Source organism: Oryctolagus cuniculus, chromosome X, assembly GCF_051225735.1.
Source record: "Oryctolagus cuniculus isolate XC-2025 breed Fujian yellow rabbit chromosome X, ASM5122573v1, whole genome shotgun sequence".
NCBI lineage: Eukaryota > Metazoa > Chordata > Mammalia > Lagomorpha > Leporidae > Oryctolagus > Oryctolagus cuniculus.
The window spans coordinates 65,126,098-65,151,766 of NC_142888.1; the positions used below are offsets into that span (position 1 = coordinate 65,126,098).

The 25,669-nt window shown below is 37.4% G+C and overlaps 1 protein-coding gene across 3 annotated transcripts in view; it reads left to right on the forward strand.

Annotated features, from left to right (window-relative positions):
- POF1B (POF1B actin binding protein) overlaps window positions 1-25,669 on the forward strand; it is a 110,082-nt gene that overhangs the window by 57,086 nt on the left and 27,327 nt on the right. For all 3 annotated transcript variants that reach the window (XM_089324226.1, XM_002720251.6, XM_008272992.4), the window contains exons 7-9: window positions 8,854-8,984; window positions 15,691-15,718; window positions 16,830-16,904. In XM_089324226.1, coding sequence (XP_089180352.1) covers window positions 8,854-8,984; window positions 15,691-15,718; window positions 16,830-16,904 — 234 coding nt within the window. The remainder of the gene's footprint in view (window positions 1-8,853; window positions 8,985-15,690; window positions 15,719-16,829; window positions 16,905-25,669) is intronic.

Sequence of the window (25,669 nt, forward strand, 5' to 3'; positions counted from 1 at the left end):
CTTGTTTTCACTTCCTCACTACCCATATATTCCTTAACACTTTGCAAACCGGATGCAAGTTTCACTGTGTCCCTGAAACTGCTTTATTGACCTCCAGTTTTCCAAATTCCACTTCATTTTCTTGGTCCTCAACTTGTGCCATTTCTACTGATTTGGCACACATGGTTTATCTATACTATTCTTACATCATTTCTACCCATTATACTGTATCATTGTCTCTATATCCTCTTCTCATTATCTTCTTCCTTCTTGCATCAGGAAGTTTTCCTCCAAAACCATCCTTGACTACCTTCTCTTTTCTCTCTCCTTTCCCTTTGCAATATGATATAAAAGCTTGATTTCTACCACTACCTATACATGGATAACTCCAAAAACTTCCTTCCTCACCCCTATTTGCTTATTTGACATTTCTGTTTGAATCTCCCACAATCACCAACAACTTATCACACCAGCTTTTTACTCTATGGCTCTTAGTTCTATTAATAATATCTCCAGTATTCTAATCACCAGACTTAAAGCTTAACATCATTATTTTTACTTTACCCTTTAGTTTGACATTCCACACCTAATCAGTTGTCATAGTTTTATGATACTTCCTAGATACACATTTTTCATACAGCTGAAAATAGGTTTAATTCTGGAATTCTCTAAGTATTTGATCCATGACCTTCTTTCTAGTCTTTTTTTTTTTTTTTTTGACAGGCAGAGTGGATAGTGAGAGAGAGAGACAGAGAGAAAGGTCTTACTTTTACCATTGGTTCACCCTCCAGTGGCCGCTGCGGCCAGCGTGCTGCAGCCGGCGCACCGCGCTGATCCGAAGCCAGGAGCCAGGTGCTTCTCCTGGTCTCCCATGGGGTGCAGGGCCCAAGCACTTGGGCCATCCTCCACTGCCTTCCCGGGCCACAGCAGAGAGCTGGCCTGGAAGAGGGGCAACTGGGAAAGAATCCGGCACCCCAACTGGGACTAGAACCCGGTGTGCCGGCGCCGCTAGGTGGAAGATTAGCCTATTGAGCCACGGCGCCAGCTCTTTCTAGTCTTTATCAGTCACCATATTCTTAACATTGAATATTAGAATATTCTAGAAGACCATGAAGTCTTGGAGGGAGGATACAGTGTCTTATGTACTTTTGTTTCTAGTAGTGTCTAGGACAGTACCTTAGGAAATTGCAGGGTAAGTTCTGAATAAATATGTGTATAAATGCTATGTTTGGTTTATGGGTATATATTTTAGCCTTAGATTTAAAAAATATAGCCAATAAAATATATTAAAGTGCTAGTGCATATGTACAGCAATTTCTTTCAGAGGCCTAGATTACATTGAATAAATTATATGCTAAAGAATTGAAGAACAGAGAAATAAGAAAGAAGAAAAGATAAAAAGTAGTACCAAAGTTGTTAACAAGGCCTTATATATCTTAAAGTAAAACATTAGTTTAAATTACTTTCCTTCAATATATTTATATGTTTATATATGTATGTATATATATACATACATGTGTATATACACTTCAGGAAATCTTCAAAAACCTGATGGAAAGTGGTTATGAAAAAACTATACATGAATTGCAAATATTTTACAGCAAAGAAACATGTTTTAATTGCACTTCCTCATTAACTTTTTGAAGTACCCTATAGGTATAGGTACAGGTATAGGTATAGGTATTTATACCTCCCAATTCATTTCAAAATGGATTTGGAGTGGCTGATAAGAATAAATAAAGTGAAATATTACAGAAAAAGAAGTGAGCACCAGGGATGGCATCAATACAATGGAACAATAACACCAGAAAGAAAAGAAAGTATGTTAAAATATAGGCCATGAGGTTCTGAATCATTAATAAAACTGAGTTAAAAACTTGTCTCTGAGCTTCCTTGAAGCCATGGGAAAAAGGAAAGTATGATTCATTAGAAATTTTCCATTGTTCAAGAGAAAAAGATTTATAAATTCTTGATATTCACTTTGTGTTATAGCAAAATGTTTTATTTTTCAGTCAGAAAGAATGACTCAAGCTGCTAAAAATCTTGTTTGATCACGTGTGTGCTTTACAGAATGACAATACAAAGCACCTACATGACTCTTGATTCTTTGAGAATGGAATAATCATTGTATTTTTCATCATAATGCCAAAATGTAAATGCACACACTCTCCCACACACCCCAAAAGAGAGAATGGTCTTGTTCAGATTTCACTAAAGTGTATTTCGATGTGATGTGTTAAAGCACCTCTTCCAACTAATGCTTTCCTGTATAGCCTACTTAATTTGAGGTCCAATTTCATCCTTTGTTACAAACTTTCTCACTGCTTACCTAACAAGATTTTATTTGTTACCTCCAGCAACTTTATGTCCATCATTACCTACATTTTGCAGTTGAGGAAACTGAGATTCACAGACTTTAAGTAATTTACTTAACCCACTACTGGGCAGTATGTTTCAAATTCCACTCATTCTTCATGATAACATTTTGCTGTCTAGATTTATTCACATAGAAAGTTAAATCAGATCTTTATTTCAAGTAAAGAACTGTTATGAATAAAGAAGTGGTCATTTTAGAACAAATTTTCATATAATACATTCAATTCATTGTGGTGATATTATTGAAAATATAATATGTACCACATTCTGTACAATTTACCATTTATTTATTAAAATATCTTTGGGGATTAAAATAGCAGTGAGCATTTTCAGGACCTACTTTTCTTATACTTTTCTCTTGCTATAATTGCTACTTTGTGGTACAAAATAGGAAGAAACTTTTTTTACCCTATTAGACAAACGGTGTTGTACCTAAATGCATTTAGCTTTCAGAGACTAATGCCTAGTAGATTAACTATGGTTTGAATATGCCTGACAGCCATTAGCTTCCACAAATCAAAGCAGAGTTAATAAAGTGGTAACCTTATCTATCTATAAGTATTATCATATCCTTATGAGCTTTGTGGGCATATAGGTATAATCAACATATTGTATCCTTTTATTAATAATGAGATTTTTCCTCTGTTATGCAACACTTCAAAAGTTACTACCTAGATGGATCTTAGCACAGCAAATCTTGTTACTTAATATGTTCATGACCTCTTAGGGTGGTAGGCACTTATATATAATCAGTTTTGTATAACATGGCATTTTAAGCACTTTATAATCTGCTAAACAACTCTTCTAAATAAGTGAAATATGCACACACTTAAGCCAATTACAAAGTGAGAATAAATTTAATTAAGTCAAGACCTTGTCCTGCTGGATTGCGATTTGTACCTTGACACAAACTATTCCTTGGCTTGAGAAACATTCTCATAAATGTGTGCTAGGAAGGCTGAAGGGGGCCAGGCAAGAATTTGTAACAAAAGATCAGCCTAATCAGCAACTATTGCATATCTAATATCTGTTTGACTCCATAATCACTACAACCACACTTTGTAAATATAGTTTATCAAAAGTTTCACCCTTGAGAATGAAGCTTTATATATAATACAAAGGTTAGCATGAAAAGTCTACCTACTACTCCTTGGCATTTCATAGATCACAAATATGAAACAAAACCCCAAGTTGGAAACAAGATAACATCCAAAGTAGTGGTAAAGTCCACTTTAGAAATTTTTCTCTTTAGAAATTGTTTCCTTTCTATATATTTTCAGAAAAATTTCGACTAATTAGCCTCTGCTTATACACCTAAACATTATCACCTTGCCTTCAGTATGCTGAAGCAGTTTACATCAATAAGAGATAAGGAATTGGATTTATTCTCCATTATTATAGTCAAATAGGACCTGATTTGTGGGTACTTCATTGATGTGTGCTCAAGAACTTCAAATAATTTTTGAAGAAACAACACATTTTTATATCTGGGAACACCTATTCCTCAGCATAATCTGTGTTCTTGCCCTGTTCACATATGAACAGCTAAAGTCATTATCCAAGGTGACATTTGAGACAGGTTATATTCATGAGGCAGGTGAGTAGATACCAGGTTCAGCTATAACTTCAGTATCTTCTCAACTCAATATTGTTACACAGAGAAAACATCCATCCATTAGGGTTAACATTATTCTGGACCAAACCATTCATGTTTTCTTATGATGGCCCCTATTTTTCAAGGTTAAAAAGGACCTGAATTTGAACCAACTCTAAAAGCTGCACTAAAACAAGCCCACAAACAATTCCAATAAAATTAAAAAGCTTTAAGGAGTTAAGATTTAGTAGTGGAACATATTGCTAACTGGTAGCATTACAGTGTGTGATTATGAATTTTCACCTTGTTCTTGAGTATTAATCCTGTAAAAGACTTGACAATAAATGAGAATTTGACTTCTCTCAGTCCTTTCCTCTCCAAACTTTTAACTCAATTTGGTTTTGGTTTTTACTATTACTCAACTGCTATTTTTAATTGCAGACTATAGAAAACTAAGTAAAAAATATTCTCATATAAAACATAAGAGTGGGATTTTGTTTCCCAGTTTTCTACTTTGACATCTTTTTTAACCAAAAGAGCCTTTTAATAAAATTTTAATCCTCATAATTTTCCTCTAGCTCAATTAAACTTATTACATGAACTTCAGGTGTATTTTGCTTAGTTTCACACTAGGAAAATAAAAATTCTTATTGTTTCAAATTCTAGCCCAACTAACCTCCAAAATAATGTAGTTGTGGGCAGTGCAATTTCAAAAGAGCCAAGAACAAATAATAGAAGTCATTTTAGAAGACAATATAGAATAGTGATTATAAGACAGCACTGCCTCATCTAATCTTTATGGCACAGTGCCAGGCACATAGTAAGTATAATCATTTCCCTTTGGTAGCTTCTAACACCTCTTTCTAGCTTTGAACATATGCAAATGTTAATGTAAATCATTCCTTGTTCAAGCCTCTGTGATTCATTATTTAGTTGCTTAAAAATAACCCATAAATCATATAAGTAAAGGTTTCATTAATGCCACTAAAAAGTCATGTGAGTAAAGAGTTGTGCACCTAAAAGGACTACCAATGTCGGAATCACAATCACAGTACCATGACGGGAGAATGTGCAAAAAAACAAAAAGAAGTAAATATTTTAAGACCACTTCCAACTATGAAATTACTCTGGCAAACAAATCAAACTGGAAGGGATAGAAACATGATTTTCATAACATTATGAGGAGATTATAATCAGCTATGAGAAAATTATGCAAATACTAAACATATCAGATTAGTTGTTTGAAAATTCTAGCAGGGAAACTCGCACTTGAATATAGTTGGTTGCACAGATGTCCTCTTCTGCTTGGGAAATTTTCAGTATTGGAAGGAATACACATGGAAAGATGAGGAAGAACAGGGACCAGCTACAACAATAGAAATAACCTAAAGATCAGTGCAGTGACACAAACATGATGCATAGATTTCCCTCTTACCCACTTTGATTCTTGAAATCCTGTTTGAAACAATGTTTGTAGGCCACTCCCAGTTTGATGACTAAATATATGGTCCATAAGGACCATGAATAGAACTGGAAATCAACATTTAAGTATTCATATTTATTCTGAATAAAAACTTGTCTAATTTTGACCTTCATTTTCTGAAGGTGCCTATCAGTGACGCGCTGATAACCAAGATCCAGAAATGTAGGTCAAAATGAACTGTCAACCTCAAACTCTACAATGAGCTGTTGCAGTTAGACTGAACTTTTCCTCCCAAATTAGGAAAAAGGTACAAGGGACCACTCTGATATTCTTGAGATAGTGTTGCCTCCACTCTTTTTGGCTTTCTCTTCACTAGATAATTCAAGAAAGAAATCTGGAGCCAGCATTGTGACATAGCAGGTTAAGCTGCTGTCTGCAGTGCCGGCATCTCATATGGGTGCTGGTTGGAGTGCTGGCTGCTCCACTTCCAATCCAGCTACCTGCTAACGTACCTGGGAAAGCAGTGGAAGATGGCCCAAGTGCTTCGCCCCTGCACCCACATGGGAGACCCAGATGATGCTTCTGGCTCCTGGCTTAGGCCTGGCCCAGCCCTGGTCATGGCAGCCATTTGGGGAGTGAACCAGCAGATGGAAGATCTCGGTCTCTCCCTCTGTCTCTGTAATTCAACTTTCAAATAAAATAAATAAAAACCTTAAAAAAAAAAACAAAGCAGAGAGAGAAATTTGCAAGAAAATTCCTTGCAGAATCAGCTGGAATTTCAGGCAAATTCTAATCAGTTAGATGACTTCTTTCAATTTAACAGGCACTTATAAAGCAGCGTTATAGTGTTCAATCAGTATTGTGCTGGTGCTGTTGGATAAAATATGACTCATTATTTACTCTTGATTATTTCTTTTGTGGTAGGGAGAGTGTGTTGAGAGAACAAGACATATATCTGTAAAATAATATGAAAAGAATTTGACATAACTGTGCTCAAAGAACTAAATTTAATTAGATTGTTGATGGGTATAAATATAGTCTTCATGGAGGTAATAAATCTTGAGATGGGTTTCATAGGATGGGTAAGCTTTAGCTACACACAAAAAAGAGAAACAATATTCTTGGCAGCAAACAACATGAGTAAGGACCTGGAGGCGAAAATAGCATGGTGCATGCCCAGGACGATGAAATCTACAGCTGTAGCAGACATAATGTTGGGAAATAGAAAATATGACTTTGTTGATGTAAGCATTTAGATATTTTTTATTGGATGTATAGGTCTATGGATATATATTTATATATTCATGTATCATCTACATCTACATCTGCATACTCAAATATGTACTATTTGTTAATTTTATGACGTTTACACGTACAGTGTGATAATCTTGACATAGATTTGCCCATCTATTCATGGTTCACATGGGAAATCTTACTTTATTTATGAGGTAATCATTACCTTCTCTGCAAAGCAACTCCAAAGGATACATGGACAAGAAACTGAAATTGTGGTGAATTCATCCAAACTTTAAAAAATATATAAATATACATTATTTAATAAAAAACATGATGATGCTACATTTTATTTTGAATCTTGCTTTGTATTTTGTAAATTGTATTTTATGTGGAGTATGTAAAAATGAAAGCTTCTCTTTGCTTACTTTTCCTTACTGCTGTGTGTCAGAGCATACAAGTGTTTTTAAGGTCTGCATTCAGAAGACAGGTATGAAGTTTCACTGGTCAAACTTGAAGACCTTAAAAAAAATCGACTTAAAAAAAAACTTGAAGACCTTTTATCATCTGTATACTTAGAAATAAATGTAGTTTTAGGGTTCTTGGTTCTACATGCAAAATAAGAGGTTGTATGAAATAAAACCTAAGTTGTTGTATTCCAGACAGTGTATTTTGGGGATTATAGGGAAAACGGTCAGTAATATTAAAAAAAATAGTACCAAAGAATATGAAGTTAATAGGATGTACCTTATTTAACACACATTCATAATAACTTGTTACTGAAATTTCAAATAGCTCTGAATTTGCTAAACTTGGTCCTCAGCTTGGTCCTCTTGTCAAATTGACTAGATGTTCAGTCCAAATAACAAAGGAAGTCCAAAAATAAATACATAAAAAGACATTGAATTGAGTAGGTTTACTTAATCCAACTTTAAAATATACTATTAAATCAAGTTGGCGTTCACTGAGATATGCAAGCCCAAAAGAAATTAATTCTTCTATAATCAGTATGACTAAATAATTCACATTATTCTTTTCCCGCAGGAGACAGATGAGTAAGTCATGTGGTAACCATGGGAATTCAGCTATTCAGATTCATTTATTTTTCTTATTTTATTTAAGTACCAACATTTAATAGTTCTGATATGTTAGTCAAGTGTTATATTCAATAGTTTGTCAACAGTTGGACAAAATAAAATTGAAGATGCTATTACAATGGTGATTTTCTTTTCAATTCCTCTCATATTAAAATATATATACCTCAGATGCAAAGAAACATTAGTGACTTGTTTCATGTAACTTTAGAAGATTATTTTACTTTTCTTCCTTTCACATCAAAATATCTGTGACTCTGTGCACTTACTCCCCATGTAGGATCTCTGTCCTTAATGTGTTGTACTATGCGAATTAATGGTAAAACTACTGCTCAAACAGTACTTTATACTTTGTGTATCTGTGTGGGTGCAAACTGTTGAAATCTTTACTTAGTATATACTAAGATGATCTTCTGTATATAAAGATAACTGAAAGTGATTCTTGATGAAGAATGGGATGGGAGAGGGAGTGGGAGATGGGATGGTTGTGGGTGAGAGGGAGGTTATTGGGGGAAAAGCTGCTATAATCCAAAAGTTATACTTTGAAAATTTATATTTATTAAATAAAAGTTGAAAAATAAAAAAATAAAAGTGAATGTCGCTCCCCCTCTTCGTGGAGGAGCAACACAGGACCCTGCGCTGTTCTTTCTGTCTGCTCGGCCCTCCCCGGGTTTGCTGCTGGTTCTTCCCGGGTTGGCTACTATCCCTTCCACCTCCGTGGAAGGGCAGTTCCCCCTGGCCGCATTCCCCACTTCCGCAGGGGAGCGGCACACCGCCGGCCGGCTCTTCTCGGGGGCTGCACGGGTTCCCTTAGATGTTCCCCATAGATGTTCCCGGTGCATGCCGTCTCTCTCCTCCTTTATAGTCCTCCTCCGCCAATCCCAACTCGGCTGCCCACACGCCGAGCACGCTGCTCTCCAATCAGGAGCAAGTCCTACAGTTAATTGGTTGAACTGGAGGCAGCTGTGCGGAAGCTGTTTACTTCTCTCCCAGCGCCATATTGTGGGAGAGCAGATGCATAGAATAAATCTTAATTCCAGTAACAGTATAGTCCGAATTGCTCCCCACAAGTGAATATCTTAAAAGAACAAAAAAATCTGTGACTTTAGAAAAAATGTAATATTTATTATAATTTTGATTAATGTTTGCTTCAGGTGTTAATTCAGGATGATGGCCCAGAGAAATTGGACCCCAAATATTTTGGAGAGTTGCTTGCTGATCTAAGTCGTAAGAATACGGATCTGTATCACTGCTTGTTAGAACATTTGCAGAGAATTGGAGGAAGGTACTATAAGTATTATTCACCTTATTATGGCTATCAAGTATTTTACAATATTCTACTCTTTTTTTAAACTGACTATTTTTTTTAAGATTTATTTATGTATTTGAAAGGCAGAGTTACAGAGAGAGAGAGAGAGAATCTTCCATCCTCTGATTCATTTCCCAAATGGCCACAACAACTGGAGCTGTGCATATCCAAAGCCAGGAGCCAGAGTTTTTCCCAGGTTTCCTATGTGGGTGCAGGAACCCAAGCACTTGGGCCATCTTCCATTTCTTTCCCAGGTGCTTTATCAGGGAGCTGGATTGGAAGTGGAGCAGCCAGTACTCAAACTGGCACCCATATGGGATGCGGGTGCCATAGGCAGCAGCTTTACCTGCTACACCACAGTGCCAGCCCTGAACTGGCTTTTTTTAAGAGCAATTTTAGGTTCCTAGCAAAACTCTAGAACTTTTAATGGAGTAATAGGAAAATATATATGAGCATATCTGAGCAAATGTCTCATTTTAAGGGTTAATATAGTTTATGAACATCTAAGTTCACTTAAGTACTTTTATGATCAGTAAACAATTCTGTGTACCTTCTTTTATAATGTACTTTGATTGCAAAAGTAACCTCTTGGGTAAGGAGCTCAAAAAATGTATGGCAAGAGGAGAGTTATATCCAACAACAGTTAAGCCACCACTTGAGATGCCAGCATCCCCTATGGTAGTACTTGACTTCAAGTCCTGCCTCTGCTTCCAATTCAGCTCCCTGCTAAAACACACCCTGGAAACCATCAGGTGATGACTCAAGTACTTGGGTCCCTGCCACCTACATGGGAGACCTAGATAGAATTTCTGCCTCTTGGTTTTTGGCTTGACCTAGCCCTGGCTGCTGTTGTAGCCATTTTGGGGAGTATGCCAGCAGATGGAAGATCTCTCTCTTTCTTTCTCTTCCTATCACTCTGCCTTTCATATATATATGTATATATATATATGTATGAAACTCAAGACACTTCATGGCATAAGATATAAGGTATAGTCCCACTGTCAACACACTGTTTATACTGATGCATATTCAACATATGAAGGCCAAAGTTTTGAATGTATATTAATCTGTTGTATATTATCTAAAACCTTTCACATCAACTTTGTATATAATATTATATATAAAGTATATAAAATATAAAATAGCAAATATGTTATATAGCATAATGGTATATAATTATGTATTTAATTATGTACACATCAATAATCAATCAATAATTCATGTATAAATGAGAGAATATTATGTTATGAAATGGATTCTGTAGGACATATCCCAAAGTGGCCTACTAATATATGAGATCATTTATCAGGTAAAATCTAGGAAAACTCCACAAACACAGAAAAATCCAGAAGATAGAGCAAAGATTGAGAGAATTGTTCTATAATTTTCACTAAATAGATTCTTTTACTTCTTAGTTTTTAATATGCAAGTTTATATAAATTTATATAAATTATAGAACACCATATGGATTTATACTGTTTTATATACATTTTCACTCAAAAATATATAGCATACACTTTTCCATGGCAATAATATATTTAGTGCCTGCAGTAAATTATCTCTTTAACCTACTGTCTATCCCATTTCTCTCCATTTATTGGTTTTCTTTCTCTTGATTTTTGTTACTTTCATACTCATGACTGCATTCTATCATCATCACCATCAATTGCTTTGCCTCCCTATCTAACTGTTCCCCCTTGTCACAAAATTCCAATTCTGTGTCAACTGGCTTTCTGCCTTACTTACTGTCTCTGTCTACTACCACATCCTCCATTCTATATTCATTATCCCTAGAACTAGGAGAGTTCCATGAGAGATGTTTTATTTGCCTTTGTATTCGTAGTGCTTAGTTTGGTGACTTGTTTAGTGTGGTGCTCAGTAAATATTTGCAGAATATGTCTTCTTCTATACCCATGCAGTTGATCACTGTTAGAGAAAAGCACAGCTTTTTTGGTAGCATTATAAATGTAGGATTTCCATCTTTTTTCTTGAGAAAGGCCTTCCTGATTTTTTAAAAAAGTTGTTGGGAGGGGGGAGAGAGGGAGGCAGGAAAACAGAGAGGGAGCTAGGGCTCATCTGCTGAGTCACTCCCCAAATGCTCACAACAGCTGGGCTGGGCCAGACCAAAACCAGGAGCTAGGAACTCATTCCACATCTCCTATGAGGATGATAGGGATTCAACAAACTGAAACATCATCTGCTCCCTCCCAGAGTACGCATTAACATGAAGCTTGATTCAGGGGCTGGATCCAGGGATTAAACCCAGACACTCTGATATGGAATACAGGCATTGAAATCAGCAACCTAAACACTAGGCCAAACCCTCACCCTCATTTTATCATTTTATCCTCACTGGTTTATCCTTTTCAGTGGCTTCTCCCACTACTGATTATTCAAGCAGCCATTTCACACATTCATTTCTTTGCACAACTTTCCTATCTTACAATTTTTTTATTTTTTTATTTTTTATTTTTATTTTTTTGACAGGCAGAGTGGACAGTGAGAGAGACAGAGAGAAAGGTCTTCCTTTACCGTTGGTTCACCCTCCAATGGCCGCCGCGGCCGGTGCACTACGGCCGGCGCACCGTGCTGATCCAATGGCAGGAGCCAGGTACTTATCCTGGTCTCCCATGGGGTGTCCTAACACTCTGTAGTAAATTGTTTATTGAGTGTCCACTATGTGCCAAGAACTATGTTATGTTCTTATTGATAACCCTACAAAATTTCAGGTGGAGATCCACTGAGAGTAAGTTATTAAATTTAGGTCACATAGCTTCTAAGTGCTTGAGATAAATTCAAACATTTTTCAATACTGTTTTACCTATAAACTGTGACTGATTTTAAACTATAGTCTTTTGTAGGTCTTCAGTTTGGTCTAGGAGTTCCTTTTCTGGGCATTAATAATGCCCTCTGAATATTTCTATCTAAGTATCACATTTTATTGATTTATTTATATATTTTTAAAGATTTATTTATTTATTTATTTATTTTAAAGAGTTACACAGAGAGAAAAGAGGCAGAGAGAGAGAGGGGCCTTTCATCCTAGGGTTCACTCACTCCCCAGTTGGCCGCAATGGCCAGAGCTGCACCAATCCAAAGCCAGGAGCCAAAGAGCTTCTCTGGGGTCTGCTATGCGGGTGCAGGGGCCCAAGGACTTTGGCCATCTTGTACTGCTTTCCCAGGCCAAAGCAGAGAGCTGGATTGGAAGTGGAGCAGCCAGGTCTCAAACCAGCGCCCATATGGGATGCCGGCACTGCAGGCCAGGGCGTTAACTCACGTTGCCACAGCACCGGCCCCCACCTATTGCATTTTAAACTTAAGTTGTATATACAGACATAGTCTTTAGTATTCTGATTCTAGATTCAGAATTTATATACTGGGTTCATGTATCAGTTTTTGTTAAGTACTAGAAGTCTAACATTAGGCAACTTGTTTAACTTCTCTGTCCCTCAATTTCTTCATCTGTAAAGTAGGGATTATAGTAATATTTATCCCCTATATTTGTTATAAGCAATAAGAATTAGACTTTTACTTATAAGCAGTGTCAGGATCATGTAAGAACTTGGAAATAGAACTACAGAAATCAGAACTTCACGGGTTAGGCTCAGCAATGGGCCTAATGTTTGGAACCATTAACCTCAGGTTATGGAAATGAAAAAACCTGAGTCAAGGACTCACAGTTTGAACTTGTTTTCCCTGGGCAAATTACCTGTTCTCTCAGTAGGAGTACTACATGTGTAATATCAGGCAGCTTGAGATATTATAGATAAATTGAGGGAATTATCAATTATTTTAATCATTAAATTTGAAAAAGGACAGGATTTAGACTGATTTTACATTGTTCAAATCTTGCCTTGGAACAATTGCATTTGTAGAAAGTGCAAGGTAAGGCAGTATTGGGGCAGGCACTCTGGTGCAGCAGGTTAGAGCCCTGGACTGCAGCACCAGCGTTCCATACGGCCACCCGTTCTAGTCCCAGCAGTTCCACTTCCAATCCAGCTCCATGTTAATGCGCCTGGGAAAGCAGCAGAGGATGGCTAAGTCCTTAGGCTGCTGCACCCATGTGGGGGACCAGGAAGAAGCTCCTGGCTCAGCTCCAGCCAGTGCAGCCATTTGGGGAGTGAACCAGCAGATGGAAGACCTCTCTCTATCTCTACCTCTCTCTACCTCTGTCTTTCAAAAAAATAAAATAAAATAAAAATCTTTGAAAAAAAAGACAGTATACATATTTTGCATTACCCAGTATGAGTTCAGGTTACATAGCCTTGGCAAAATAACTATTCAATGAAATTAAAATATATTCTGCATTTATAGTTTTGTATTAATTGGAAGTAAAGAAACTGAGCAAGGAGAGTTAAATTATTTCATAATGATCTTCCTCAAGGCTTCAAAATAACTTCCTCTCATTGAGGGGTTTTAATAAAACATATAGGTGACCTAAATGTATAATTAAGCACTGAAGATCCTTGACTTTGACTCCTAGAATAGCTAAAATCATCAAAAGATAAATTGAAAACTTCTGTCTCCACATTAGTAAACACTTCACAATGACTAAGGTCTCATGAAATTTTGGTGCTAAAGAGTTTGTCAAAAGGCTGTCAGTTTTTCTTCTTACTTTTCTTACTCCTTTTTTCTTCATTCCATTCCTTTTTCTATAAGGTAAGACGGTATATACCGAGTGTTACTCTCTTTCTTTTTATGCCCAGTGAAATTCTAGTCACCCTCCCCACTGCTAAATCCACACTAACCTTTTCACCTTTCTGATGTACTGTTTTTGTTTCCTTTTCCCTCTCTCCTTCCTCCCTCCACCTTTTGCATCATTTTTCTTCTCTGTCCAAAATGCACTTCAGAATATAGGGCTTCAGGATAAGAATTAAGGAATATTATCTCATTAAATCATTCTGCTTGCCTTTTAAAACTCCAATATTAAGTGCCATTGATTGGTTCTTGTTCTGTTTGTCTTGTCTTGTTTATAGAAAGATGTGACTAGGGACACTTGGTTAGCATTGGAATTGGAAGAATTACTATTTTTTAAGATTTATTTATTTATTTGAAAGGTGGAGTTACGGAGTGGGGGGCAGAGAGAGAGAGAGAGAGACAGACAGACAGACAGACTTTCATCTGCTGGTTCACGCCCCAAATGGCCGCAAAGGCCAGGGCTGGGTCAAGAGCCAGGAGCTTCTTCTGGGCCTCCCGCATGGTTGCAGGAGCCTAAGCACTTGGGCCATCGTCTACTGCTTTCCCAGGTGTATTAGCAGGGAGCTTGATCAGAAGTAGAGCAGCTGGGACTCGAACCAGCACCCATATAGGATGCCAGCACTGCAGGCAGTTGCTTTACCCACTATGCCACAGCTCCAGCCCCAGAATTACTATCATTTTAAACACAAAAAGTCTATTAATACTACCACAATTCCAGTTAACAGTAATTCAAGGCAACTAAAACTGCATTGTGATTCACGTCTTTAAGTTCCTTTAATTTTGAATATATACATGCAGTTAACTTTAATACAACATATATACTAGAAGTTATTTCAGTTTTTGCTAGAGCCTTCCCACAATTTCTATTTTAAGCAACACAGGAAATACCAAATACATGTATGCAGACAATTGCACATATGTAGTCATGCCTTAGGAAATGAAATCTTCAGATATTTTTCCACCTTAGCTTTTGCATTTTTATAAATGTATACAAGTTTTGCACAGTGAGTGACTCCCTTATGTCTGTAAGCAATGTATTACTCTTAAGCAATTATTTAAAAGGTAAAGATAGGCACTAACATGCTAACACTATCTTATTTTAAAATATTCTGACTTGCTGTCAGAACATGTGTACTTGTGTTTTTGTTTGAGAAGTGTGTTCAGCATATGTATTTTGGGCCAAATTCTTCCCCCATGTGCAGAGGGAGCAAGTAGGCAAATATAGAGACTGGCATGTTGCCCATAACAACACTAGAACTGGATCCATTCCAATTTTCACTATTTCTAGGGGAGAAAGTGTCAGTCAGGTGTACCACTTACTGTGTACAGAACTTACTGTTCTGCAGCTCTGCTTATCTAACATGGCTCCGCAAAGGGTTTTTCAATCTCCATGGTTGTACTCTCCTTTTTATGCTGAGAATTCTATTATCTTGCTGGAATTTTTATTTTTTTGCTTAGAGGTTTGTTCTTATGTAAAGATTCAAATGCCTTTCAAGCCTCATCACTGCTACATATATTCTTATATAGACTGAATATGTTACTCAGTCTTCCAGGTTTTTATTTTGATAAAGGGTATGAAGAACTTGAACTAGAATCAGCACTGAAAAGGAGCAATACAAGAAGTAGAAAAGATAGAAATATATAGAAAAAACTATCATTATTATTTGTTTACCCAGGTAGCATTTATTGCCAAGCATGAAGGACTTCTACATCTAGCCACAAATGGACTGGTGCAAATGCATAGCACTAATCAATTTTGCTTATTCTATTGTTTTATCATTTAGATGTTCATTTTAAATAGATCCAGGGAAATTAGTTTAGTCAAACTAGCCAAAAATCCTATTTTAGTTACAAATATTTGATTGCAAATTGAATCAGTGGTATTATGACATATCAAAATTAATATAAAATTAATAGAACACTAGTATTTATATATGACCAAGGAAGACATTTCCTAAGTTTGTCTGTCTTTTCATTCTTGCAGCAAGCAGGACATTGAATCTACAGATGAGGTATGTGCGAAAATAGTCGAAAATCAAATATATAGATGACAAAGTAGATTCTGATATTTGCACTAATAATATTATTTTAGTTGGTGCTTTATTACTAGAAACACAGTTTAGAGAAAGAAATAATGATCAATTTACTTTTAAAATTATATATCACTTACATCTTTGAAATGGCTATAAAAGTGGCAAAAATTCACAAAACAGTTTTATCAGCTGTTATTCTATGATTTAATTTTTCTTTGTTTTCTGGAACATTTAAAATTTGACTAACCAGAGTCCACATTATAGAAAAATGGAAATCTACATAATTAAGTAAATATGATTCAAATCATTTATGTGTTGTGCCAGTCAGCAACTTGAAATAAAAATTTTCAAGTATTTCAAATATAAATTCTAGTACATATGCACATTTTGTTAATAATTGTTTTAATGGAACATGTAATCAAATAGAGAAAGAACGTATTTCAATGCAGTAAAAAGCACAATTACATCTTTGGTGCTAATTTTTATCTTTATTTCCAGTGTATTGGTATACTGTATTAATTATAGTTCAGTAAGTCCTAAATTGCCTTTTAAGAAGCACTTCAATTCAGCTTCTCACTTAAAATTAGTCCAAGCTTCTCAGTGTTGCTGTGGCAACATTATAATCTGTCAAAAGTCACCAAAGCTCTGTGTAAATCTTCAATAAGCCATGTAACTTCTTTATTTCCCAACATTTTCATTATTTAAAAAGCAGCCTCTAAGATGTATCTATCACCCAACAAAATTCCTATTGTCAAAAGATATACTGAATAAAATATTTAAAAGAATTTAATAAACCATCTTGTTTTGAAATGATTGAAAAATAAAAATAGAACATTTAATGGTTACCCAAAACTTTTCACTGAAATACTTGGAATTCAGGGTTCTTTCCATGATGTATATAATATAATTGTTATTTAAAAATTAAAAAACTAAAAAATGTAGACCTGGTGTTCATAGAAACTATTCTACATGAAGTGAATTAATCTTTTAAAATTCCTAAAAATATCTTGTTACACAAAAGTGTGTGGACTGCTGATCCTAAGACTAAAATATCAGCATGTTCAATTAATAAGCCTCTCTTTTCTTACAGTCAGAAGATATTGAGTCGTTGATTCCTAAAGGATTGTCAGAATTTACAAAACAACAAATTCGCTATATTCTTCAGGTAAGATGGCGTCAGGAATGGGTTGTGAGATAAACATTAACAACTGCTCCCTAGTATGACTCCTTTAATTAAGAACAAACCTCCCCCACCAAAAAAAGCATCCTGTTTCATTAGAATTGATGAAATCTTTACTTAATATATACTAAATCGATCTTCTGTATGTAAAGATAATTGAAAATTAATCTCGATGTGAATGGAATGGGAGAGGGAGCAGGAGATGGGAGGGGTGCTGGTGGGAGAGAAGTTATGAGGGGGGAAGCCATTGTAATCCATAAACTGTACTTTGGAAATTTTTATTTACTAAATAAAAGTTTAAAAAAAAGAATTGATTATACTTTGTTAGACAAGGAGTCATTAGAGTTTAGTCAGACCATAGAAGACTCCTGTTGAATGACTAACATTCAAGATAGCATTCTAGAACGATTAACCTCCACTGTGGAACGTCCTGATTCACTCCTCAATGGTTTAGTACAATCTGACTAACTCATAGTCATTGCACGCCCTCTTCTCCATCTATTCTCCACTCCATGCCACCACTAGATTGAGAGGGAAAAGAGAGTGCCTTTTCTCCAGTAGAAGCTGGAGATCACCAGGGCAGTAAATTCCTCTATGATGAGGTGAGATAATGGAGCAAGACAGATGCTAAAGATGAAAACTATTACAGGTATTGGGGCTGGTGTACAGCAGGTTAAGCCAGTCCTGCAATGCCGGCATCCCATATCAAAGCACCAGTTGGAGTCAGTCCCAGCTTTTTTGCTTCCAATCCAGCTCCTTGCTAGTGTGACTAGGAAGGCAGCCAAAAATGACCCAAGTACTTGGGCCCCTGCCACCCACATGGGACACCCAGATGGAGTTCCAGGCTCCTGGCTTCTGGTGGGGTTGCAGTCATTTAGAAAGTAAAGCAGCAGATGGAAGATTTGCAAGAAAGTATTCTAAAGACAATCTAGTTTTGTGTGCTGAGGTCAATTTCTAAGTGTGATATTTGGTTTGATCATATTGATTGTGGTGTCATATTTGTAAAACTTAAATGGAATATTATTTTTAGAGGTACAGAGTCTGTATTATAAAGAGGTGATGGTGTGCTGGAACACATGTGCTCTTTAGAACCTGAATCTGGGATACATCTTTAATATTATTCCTGGTGGTGATATACATGCAAAGTGCATTTTAGGCTTATTTTTTTTTTGGAAAACTCTAAGAATTTTGGCATCTAAGTTCATGAGAGATGTTGATGTATTGTTTTCTTTTTTAATTCTCTTTGGTATTTATAACAGGATAACTCTACCCTCATAAAATGCTTTGGGGAGTGTTTATTCCTTTTCTGTTTTCTGGAAGAGACTATAGATTTGACATTAATTCTTCTTTAGATATTTGATAGAATTCCCCAGTGAAAATATGAGCCTGTAGATTTGTTTTATTTGAATTTTCAAAAATTCTAAATTCAACTCTTCAATAGTTAAAGAATCATTCAAATTGTTTTTTGTTTTGGGTGATTTGTGATAACTTATTTTTTGTTTGTTTTTACTTAAAAGCAAGATTTATTAGAGTCAGAGACCTCCAGCCAGAGTGGCAAGGAGGGGGGCTTCCAAGAGAGGAAAAAACCCTGAAGGGGTCCATGGTACTGGGGTTTTTAAGCACAGTTTCGGGGAAGAAAAAACTTATCAGCTTGGCATTCAGTTACAAGGTAGGGAAAAACCCATCAAAAGATATGATTTGCAATCCTTTTTCCTGTCTGGCTTGCTCATCATAGAACAAAGAGCCATCAGAAGGGTAGGGTACCTAATTTACTTTACGATAAACTGGGAGCTCAGAAGGAATCACCACTCCCTTGCTATTCTCATAAGATTGGAAGCTTTCAAGGAGTAGGCAGACAGTTTTAATCTTGCTGAAGAAAGTCCTTGGGGGAAAGCAAGCACTCTGCACTGTAAATTTCCACTGGGACCACCCTGACTGCCTGTTAACCCATCTGACACCTCACATCCCCCCCCACCCCCGCCACCGCATAAGAATGGACCCTAACTTCTGTTAGGGGAACTGGGCGATGACTGCTCTGGCTGCTTCATGCTAAAAGGGGTGTTGTTGTAAACAGCAGTCAAGACAGGGTTCCAGCAGGAGGTGGCTTCTCAGCAGGAGGTGGCTTCGTGAGGGGGACACAGTGCCAGTTTGCAGAAACTGCTTCCATCCGAGGTTTCATGTGCATGGCCACCTAGAATTTCACTGTTTCAAGTCGGAAGAAAATGAATATTAATAACCAGTTTAAACTCCCAGGTTCTAAAACAAAGGACAGAATCATTATTAGAGGACCTAAGAAAGGAGCTATCTAAACTATGAGCAGGTTTTCCCATTGAGAGGCAAACAGAAACTGACAGAAGGGGTCTGATAATAATCAGGTGGGTTTTAAGGCCTGGCCAGGTATGAGGCCCAGACCTATCTATCTCTTCACATGAGGTACTGGAAGAGACATCATAAAAAAAAAAAAAAAAAGTGTGAACCTCCTTAGGGAAGGGTGCACCCTGTTGATTTCCATTACCTAGCTGGTCTGGGAAGAAAGCTGGCCTGAATAGAAGTTTACAGTTCCGCCTGCAATGTTGCTGACCTTGTTTGGCCATCCCCTCAACAGTGGTGGTTACTTTGAAAGCTAGACCGAGTGAAGGGCTTTTTCAGCGTAGAGTCAACAGGGGGTCTGTGGCTCTGACAGAGGAGTCGCTCAGCCCCTAGGGCAGTTCTTCTTCCAGTGACCCAGCTCTTGGCCAGCAGAGCTGCCAGGGCTCTTCAAAAGCTGACTTCCATGTCCATCTGAAGCCCTGGCTTTCCACATTGAAACCCAATGCCATTTGCAGTGGACTGGCCTGATATGTCTCCTTAATGGCAGATCACTGTGTAAGGCATCCATTAATTGCCCTGCCAACTATCTTTACATTGTGACTGCTGCCTAGCTTGCTCCTCTTCCTCCTGGTTTCTGTTAAAGCAGACCAGAGGAAACCTTTCAGAGGATGCAAGAGGGTGCTCAGTCCCATCTCTAATCTTTGGTGGCCTAAACTAGAAATCTATAGTTGTAGCCATGTTCTGATAGTGGTTTTTCTGTGAGGGAGACAGTGCCCATGAGGAAAGCTGTGTCCTCACTTTAACATCAAACATGCAGACAACCTTATGCAACCTGTCTATAAATTTTGAAGTTATTAGTAAAACTTTCTCTTCCTTCATTTGGATTAAAAGGGAAGGGTTTGCCTGTTTACTGTGCCTAAGGCAAAGTAAATCTAGCTGTGAAGTCACAATTTAAGTTCTCATTTTGGCTATGTTATTATTACAGAAAAATGTTAGCCATTCCTTTTATAAGGTCTAAAGTTCAACCTGTACATCCTGGAGAGGCCTTCAGAACAATATCAGTTTGCCATCTTGAATAGAGAAATGAAGGAACAAGTCATTTTTCCCAGATCGCTTACTGTCAATAACTTAATATCAATGAAAACTTAGCAAACAATTTTAACTGTTAAATAACAACTATGAAAACATTTGCCAAAAGGTCCAATGTCTTCCATTAATTTCAAGACAAGAGTACATGTATTTGGAAACATTGCTTAAATATCTAACACAAGTGTGACTGGTTTGACCAGCAAACCTAAGTACAGACATATAAATGACTTAAACATTTTTAGTTTCTTTCCACCAACAAATTTAAAACATCTGGTACAGAAATTTAGGTCACATGAACAAAAAACATATCTTCGATTAATTTAGCAGTTTAAATTTATGAGCAATCTTTTATCTATAATCCAGTTAAAACAGAGCTTTTAATAAATACATGTAACATGACATCCTAGTTAGAATAAAGCCGTTTCAGTAATAGCTTCTTAATATCATTAGCTGTTTTTTTTAAATTATCATCAATCAATTAGAATTATTTCCTGCTTTTAGTAACCTGAATTAACCATACTCTTTCTCAGTTGGAACCTGTAGTCCATTATTGACTTTATTTGCTTACATAACTGCCCCAAATTATTGGATACAATAGAAGTCAGGGAAAAGGAGTCCTTTGAAACCTAAAAGAGGAAACATTTAAACACAAAAACAACAATGTTTTTACTTCCATGAACAATAAATCTAATTGTTAGTGTTTGGTGGATACAAAACTGTGGATGACAAAAATTCAAATAGCCATGTTTAAAATTATAAACTCATTAACCAACAAGAAAAGGGACTTGCTTATTCCACACATTATTTCTTGAAAGCACCTGTAGGATTTTGTAAAACATTTATCCTTTTTAGGCTTTTGGGCCTTTCTCATTAACAATCATGCCTGATGACACAATGAGATCATTAGACTTTTGTAACTTTTGGATATTTGTATCAGTAGAATTTTATGTTATCATAATTTAAATTTAGCACCACTTCACATCTTGACGGTACCTCTAATATAATCCAAATAGCCTGATTAGTTGGTGTCTCTACAAGATGAGAGATATATCCTTTGACATTTCCAAGGGCCCAACTGGAAATATCAAAGTCCAAAGAATTTGGAATATCTCGTTGAAATAGGATCCCTTAGCATCATGACATAATATAGACCCAATTTGATCATTGTTACACAAAGTGATTACTCAAATAATTTAGAATCAGCATACACTTAAACAAGCCAGAACTCTTAAAACTCATCTGTTTTTAAACAATCAGAACTTAACAGAGACATTAAGAGAACACAGGGGCTGGCGCTGTGGCACAGCGGATTAATGCCCTGGCCTGAAGCGCTGGCATCCCATATGGGTGCCAGTTTTAGTCCTGGCTGCTTCTCTTCCCATCCAACTCTCTGCTATTGCCTGGGATAGCAGTAGAAGATGGCCTAAGTCCTTGAGCCCCTGCACCCACGTGGGAGACCCAAAAGAGACTCCTGGCTCCTGGCTTCCGATCTGTGCAGCTCCAGCCATTGCAGTCATCTGGGAAGTGAACCAGTGGATGCAAGACCTCTCTCTGTCTCTGCCTCTCTCTGTAACTCTGTCTTTATACTCAAACAGTATATTTCACTTTGTGTTTCTATGGGGGTGCAAACGATTGAAATCTTTACTTAATGTACACTAAACTGATCTTCTGTAAAAAAAAAAAAAAAAGAAATTATCAATTCCCAACTTGACTCTCACTGGGATTAAACATGACAATAGGTCTGATCTGATTTCATCATCATTTAAAAAAATCATCTATTATTTTTCACTTTATGTTTCTGTGTGGGAGCAAACTGTTGAAATCCTTACTTAAGGTATACTAAGCTGATCTTCTGTATATTAAGATAATCGAAAATGAATCTTGATGTGAATGGAAGGGGAGAGGGAGTGGGAAAGGGGAGGGTTGTGGGTGGGAGGGACGGTATGGGGGGGGAAGCCATTGTAACCCATGAGTCGTACTTTGGAAATTTATATTCATTAAATAAAAGATAAAAAAAAATAAGAGAGAATACAATAGATTACTTCAACAAAACAAAAAATCTGTCTCTTTGGTCATCCCTAGAATTGGAAATAAAACATTAAATGTCAGAGTTAGCACATGGAATCATCCCATAACTTGGAATAGTTTTAACAGAATCAGAACTAAGGAAGAGAAAATAGCTTACTGGAGCTGACTAGAAAATTGACAGAGTCACCAATTAAACAAAAACTATTAAAAGGAGATGCTGCAATTTTTTAAAGATTTTTTAGACTATTTCAAAATATTTACTAAAATATATGCACTGCAAAAACTTCATTGCTTTAACAGGATCAGGTTCTAATTCTATGTAAAAATTTCTAAATTAAAATATTTTCTAAATAAGATAACACATCAAATTTCAACCTTAGTTACTTTGAAGTAATGTTGAACTATTTTCATGTGGACAATTTATGGAGACATGATAGCAAACCGAAATAGTTTTCCCATAGAATATAAGGTGCTAAGAGTACGAAAGTTTACATTTAGACACATTTATCTCATTTGCCTTTATACAATTTATCTTTAGCGATTACACCTACATGACTGAAGATGCTGATGTTATATCATACCTTTATCTGAATTAAGATAAAAATTGCATGGAATTATACTCCTTTTTATAAAACTCTAGCTATACATCAGTGACATTAAACCAGAGATTGTAAAATCCACCTTAGGGGGGCTATAACAAGCACTGATTACCCATTGCTATTTCATCAGAAACCTGTTAAACCAGGCTGTAAAACAAGTTCCGCAAGTTACAAAACAATACTTTTAAAGGCAGTGATCTTCCTAGATTTGAAAGAGAGAAATTCCTTTAAACCCAATGTCCAGTTACAGTTTAACCAATTCTCATGCATGAGACTGTTATTTACCAAAGACATCTTTTTAGATTCTAATGGAATTTGAGTCTAGAGCAAGTGATGCCCAGTCACCAGTTAGCTGCTTCAGACTGCCTCTGTAACAAAAGTTTCGGCAGCTGCCATAGGGTCCCAGGGGTGACTGTGGGCTAGGGGCCTATGTGCCAGGGACAAGTGGTGCACTGGAGATTGTTCACCACTATGTTAGGTTTAATGAGAGAGGACATCAATCAGAACAGATGGGCACCCCTCCAGAGATTCTTAAAGTGAATCTGATAGGAGGCAGAATGAAGCACAACAACCTACAAGAGAGTTCCTGTAAGAGCCCACAAAGAGGCAGAGTAGAGGGAGAAAAACTGGAGGCCCTGCAAAGCTGAGGTTATTGGGCCTATAACAAGCACTGATTACCCGTTGCTATTTCATCAGAGGCTATTCTTGCCTAGAACCCCCCCACCCTGGGAAAATTACAACAAAATTTCCCCGGGGGCAATGGTCACTTGATAAAAACTCTCCTCCACTGGGGATTAAAGGCCTCAGCAATAGTCAGATGTGATAACAGAAGGACCATGGTGGCTCACTACACCCCAGGAACCTGTGACACTCTGGAAAAAAAATTTAATGCATATTGGAGCACATGCAGGGAAATAGAGGCAAGAGGCCAGTTAGGAGGCAGAGTTCTGATTCAGGGAGTCAGAGTAGAGGGGCTGACACTTTTCACAACTCACTTAAGCTAACTTCCCATCCTCTAGCTTGTAACCAGGCTAGGTGGTAGTGCAGAAAAAGATGAGGCATTTTTTGTTAAGCTCAGGGGTCAAAGAAAAATCTCAAAGTGGATGGTTTGCCTCCTGGCTGGAATGAAAAGATAAAAATGGAAGCATACTTCAGATCTTATCTCTCCTGAGTTTGAAACATTTTTCAAAACTCTCTCGTTGCCTGTGGTGTCCGGACGTGCACTGAAGTCCACAGGGAAGGGAGGAAGGTAAGGGTGAGATTAGCACATATCTCCCATTCTTGCTCAGCCTTCCAGACCTGTAGTCTAGGGTGTATATATTTTTCAGAATAATGCAAGCAGGGAATGATCAGTTCCCTTACTGGTGGTGTGCTAGACTGGGCCTCTGCCTGGTCAAATATGTACTGTCACTTTGTAATTATAAATAAAAAAATTGGTCTATATATGCCTCTTAACGTTTAGTCTTATCTAATAGGCCTGATTTCAACAATGAGCCTTCATGGCGAGAGACTTAGCAAACAAAGGTGTTTTGAGCTAGAGTTTGGAGAGAAAGTGCCAGTCCTGGTTAGCATCTAGGTTGGTAACTAGGCAGGTGAAGAAACAAAGAAGCAGAGTGGGGGAATAAAAATTCTCTCACAGGAAGTGACGCAAAAGAGAGGACTTGAGAAGAAAGATAGGGGATACCAGAGACATTCTGAGACAAGTTCAGGCCATGTGGGGCCTGCATCTAATCGGAGTCTAAACCAAAAAGTTAACTGTCTGTAAATGGGATAATCAAACTTTACCCCAGAGCTAACGAATGAAATATCTAGGAAATATCCACTAATGGAACCAAATTGAGTTTGAGGAGACCTGGCAAGGTACAGAAAGCATTATTTAGAGGAGCACAGAAAGACCTAGATGTTGTCAGTTTCTGGGGTAAAGGAAAAATTCATTGAGGCAATGGAGCCAGAGCCCATGGCCTCTCTCCAAGCTGCGCCCAGTCTCACGGACAAATTAACCTCTGAAGAAGGAAAAACAGAATGCAGTTTTCGACCAACACCCTAACAGGCTGTCAGGGTCTGGTGTCTGGTCAGGGAGTACTTGAAAAATGCCAGAGAGTGGCCATGGCCTGAACTTCGAGGTTGCTCCAAGCCCTTCTCCCAGTCCCATGTGTCATGCCAATCTTGGCAAAAGGAAGCTGAGCTGGACCAGTCAACATTCCCAGAGCTGAGAAGTATGAAGAGTGGAGCCACAGGCTTTACAGCGTGTGAGGACTCCAAAAGGGCAGGGGACTGGCTCCCTGCTGGAAAGTGTATTTCTCGGTCCAACACCATTCTGGCAGTGGAACTCTGGTACTTGGCCAGGTGACCTTCAGTTGTCTCAAAGCTTTCTTCCAGTCCCATGTGAAGGGCCAGTCCATGCAAGAGGGAGGGGGAGGTGTTTCACAGCCCCACACCCACATGGGATTGTCAGGGAATGGGGTCTGGCCAAGAGATTTTCAGAGCACATCGGGAAGTGCCCTGGCCAGAGTCCTTCAGTCATCTCAAGGCCTTTTCCCAGTTCTTTCAGGAACAGTCAATCCAGACCAAAGAGAAGGGTTAGAATAGTCTCAGCTCCAGGGGATTGCGCTGGCTTTAATCAGCAAGCCTAGCCCCTGAGTCTTAAGATGGTCAGCTGTGCTAATTTCTTTTAAATGGCTGATAGAGACCCGGTGTTTTTGAAAGAATAAGAATTGCTATGGA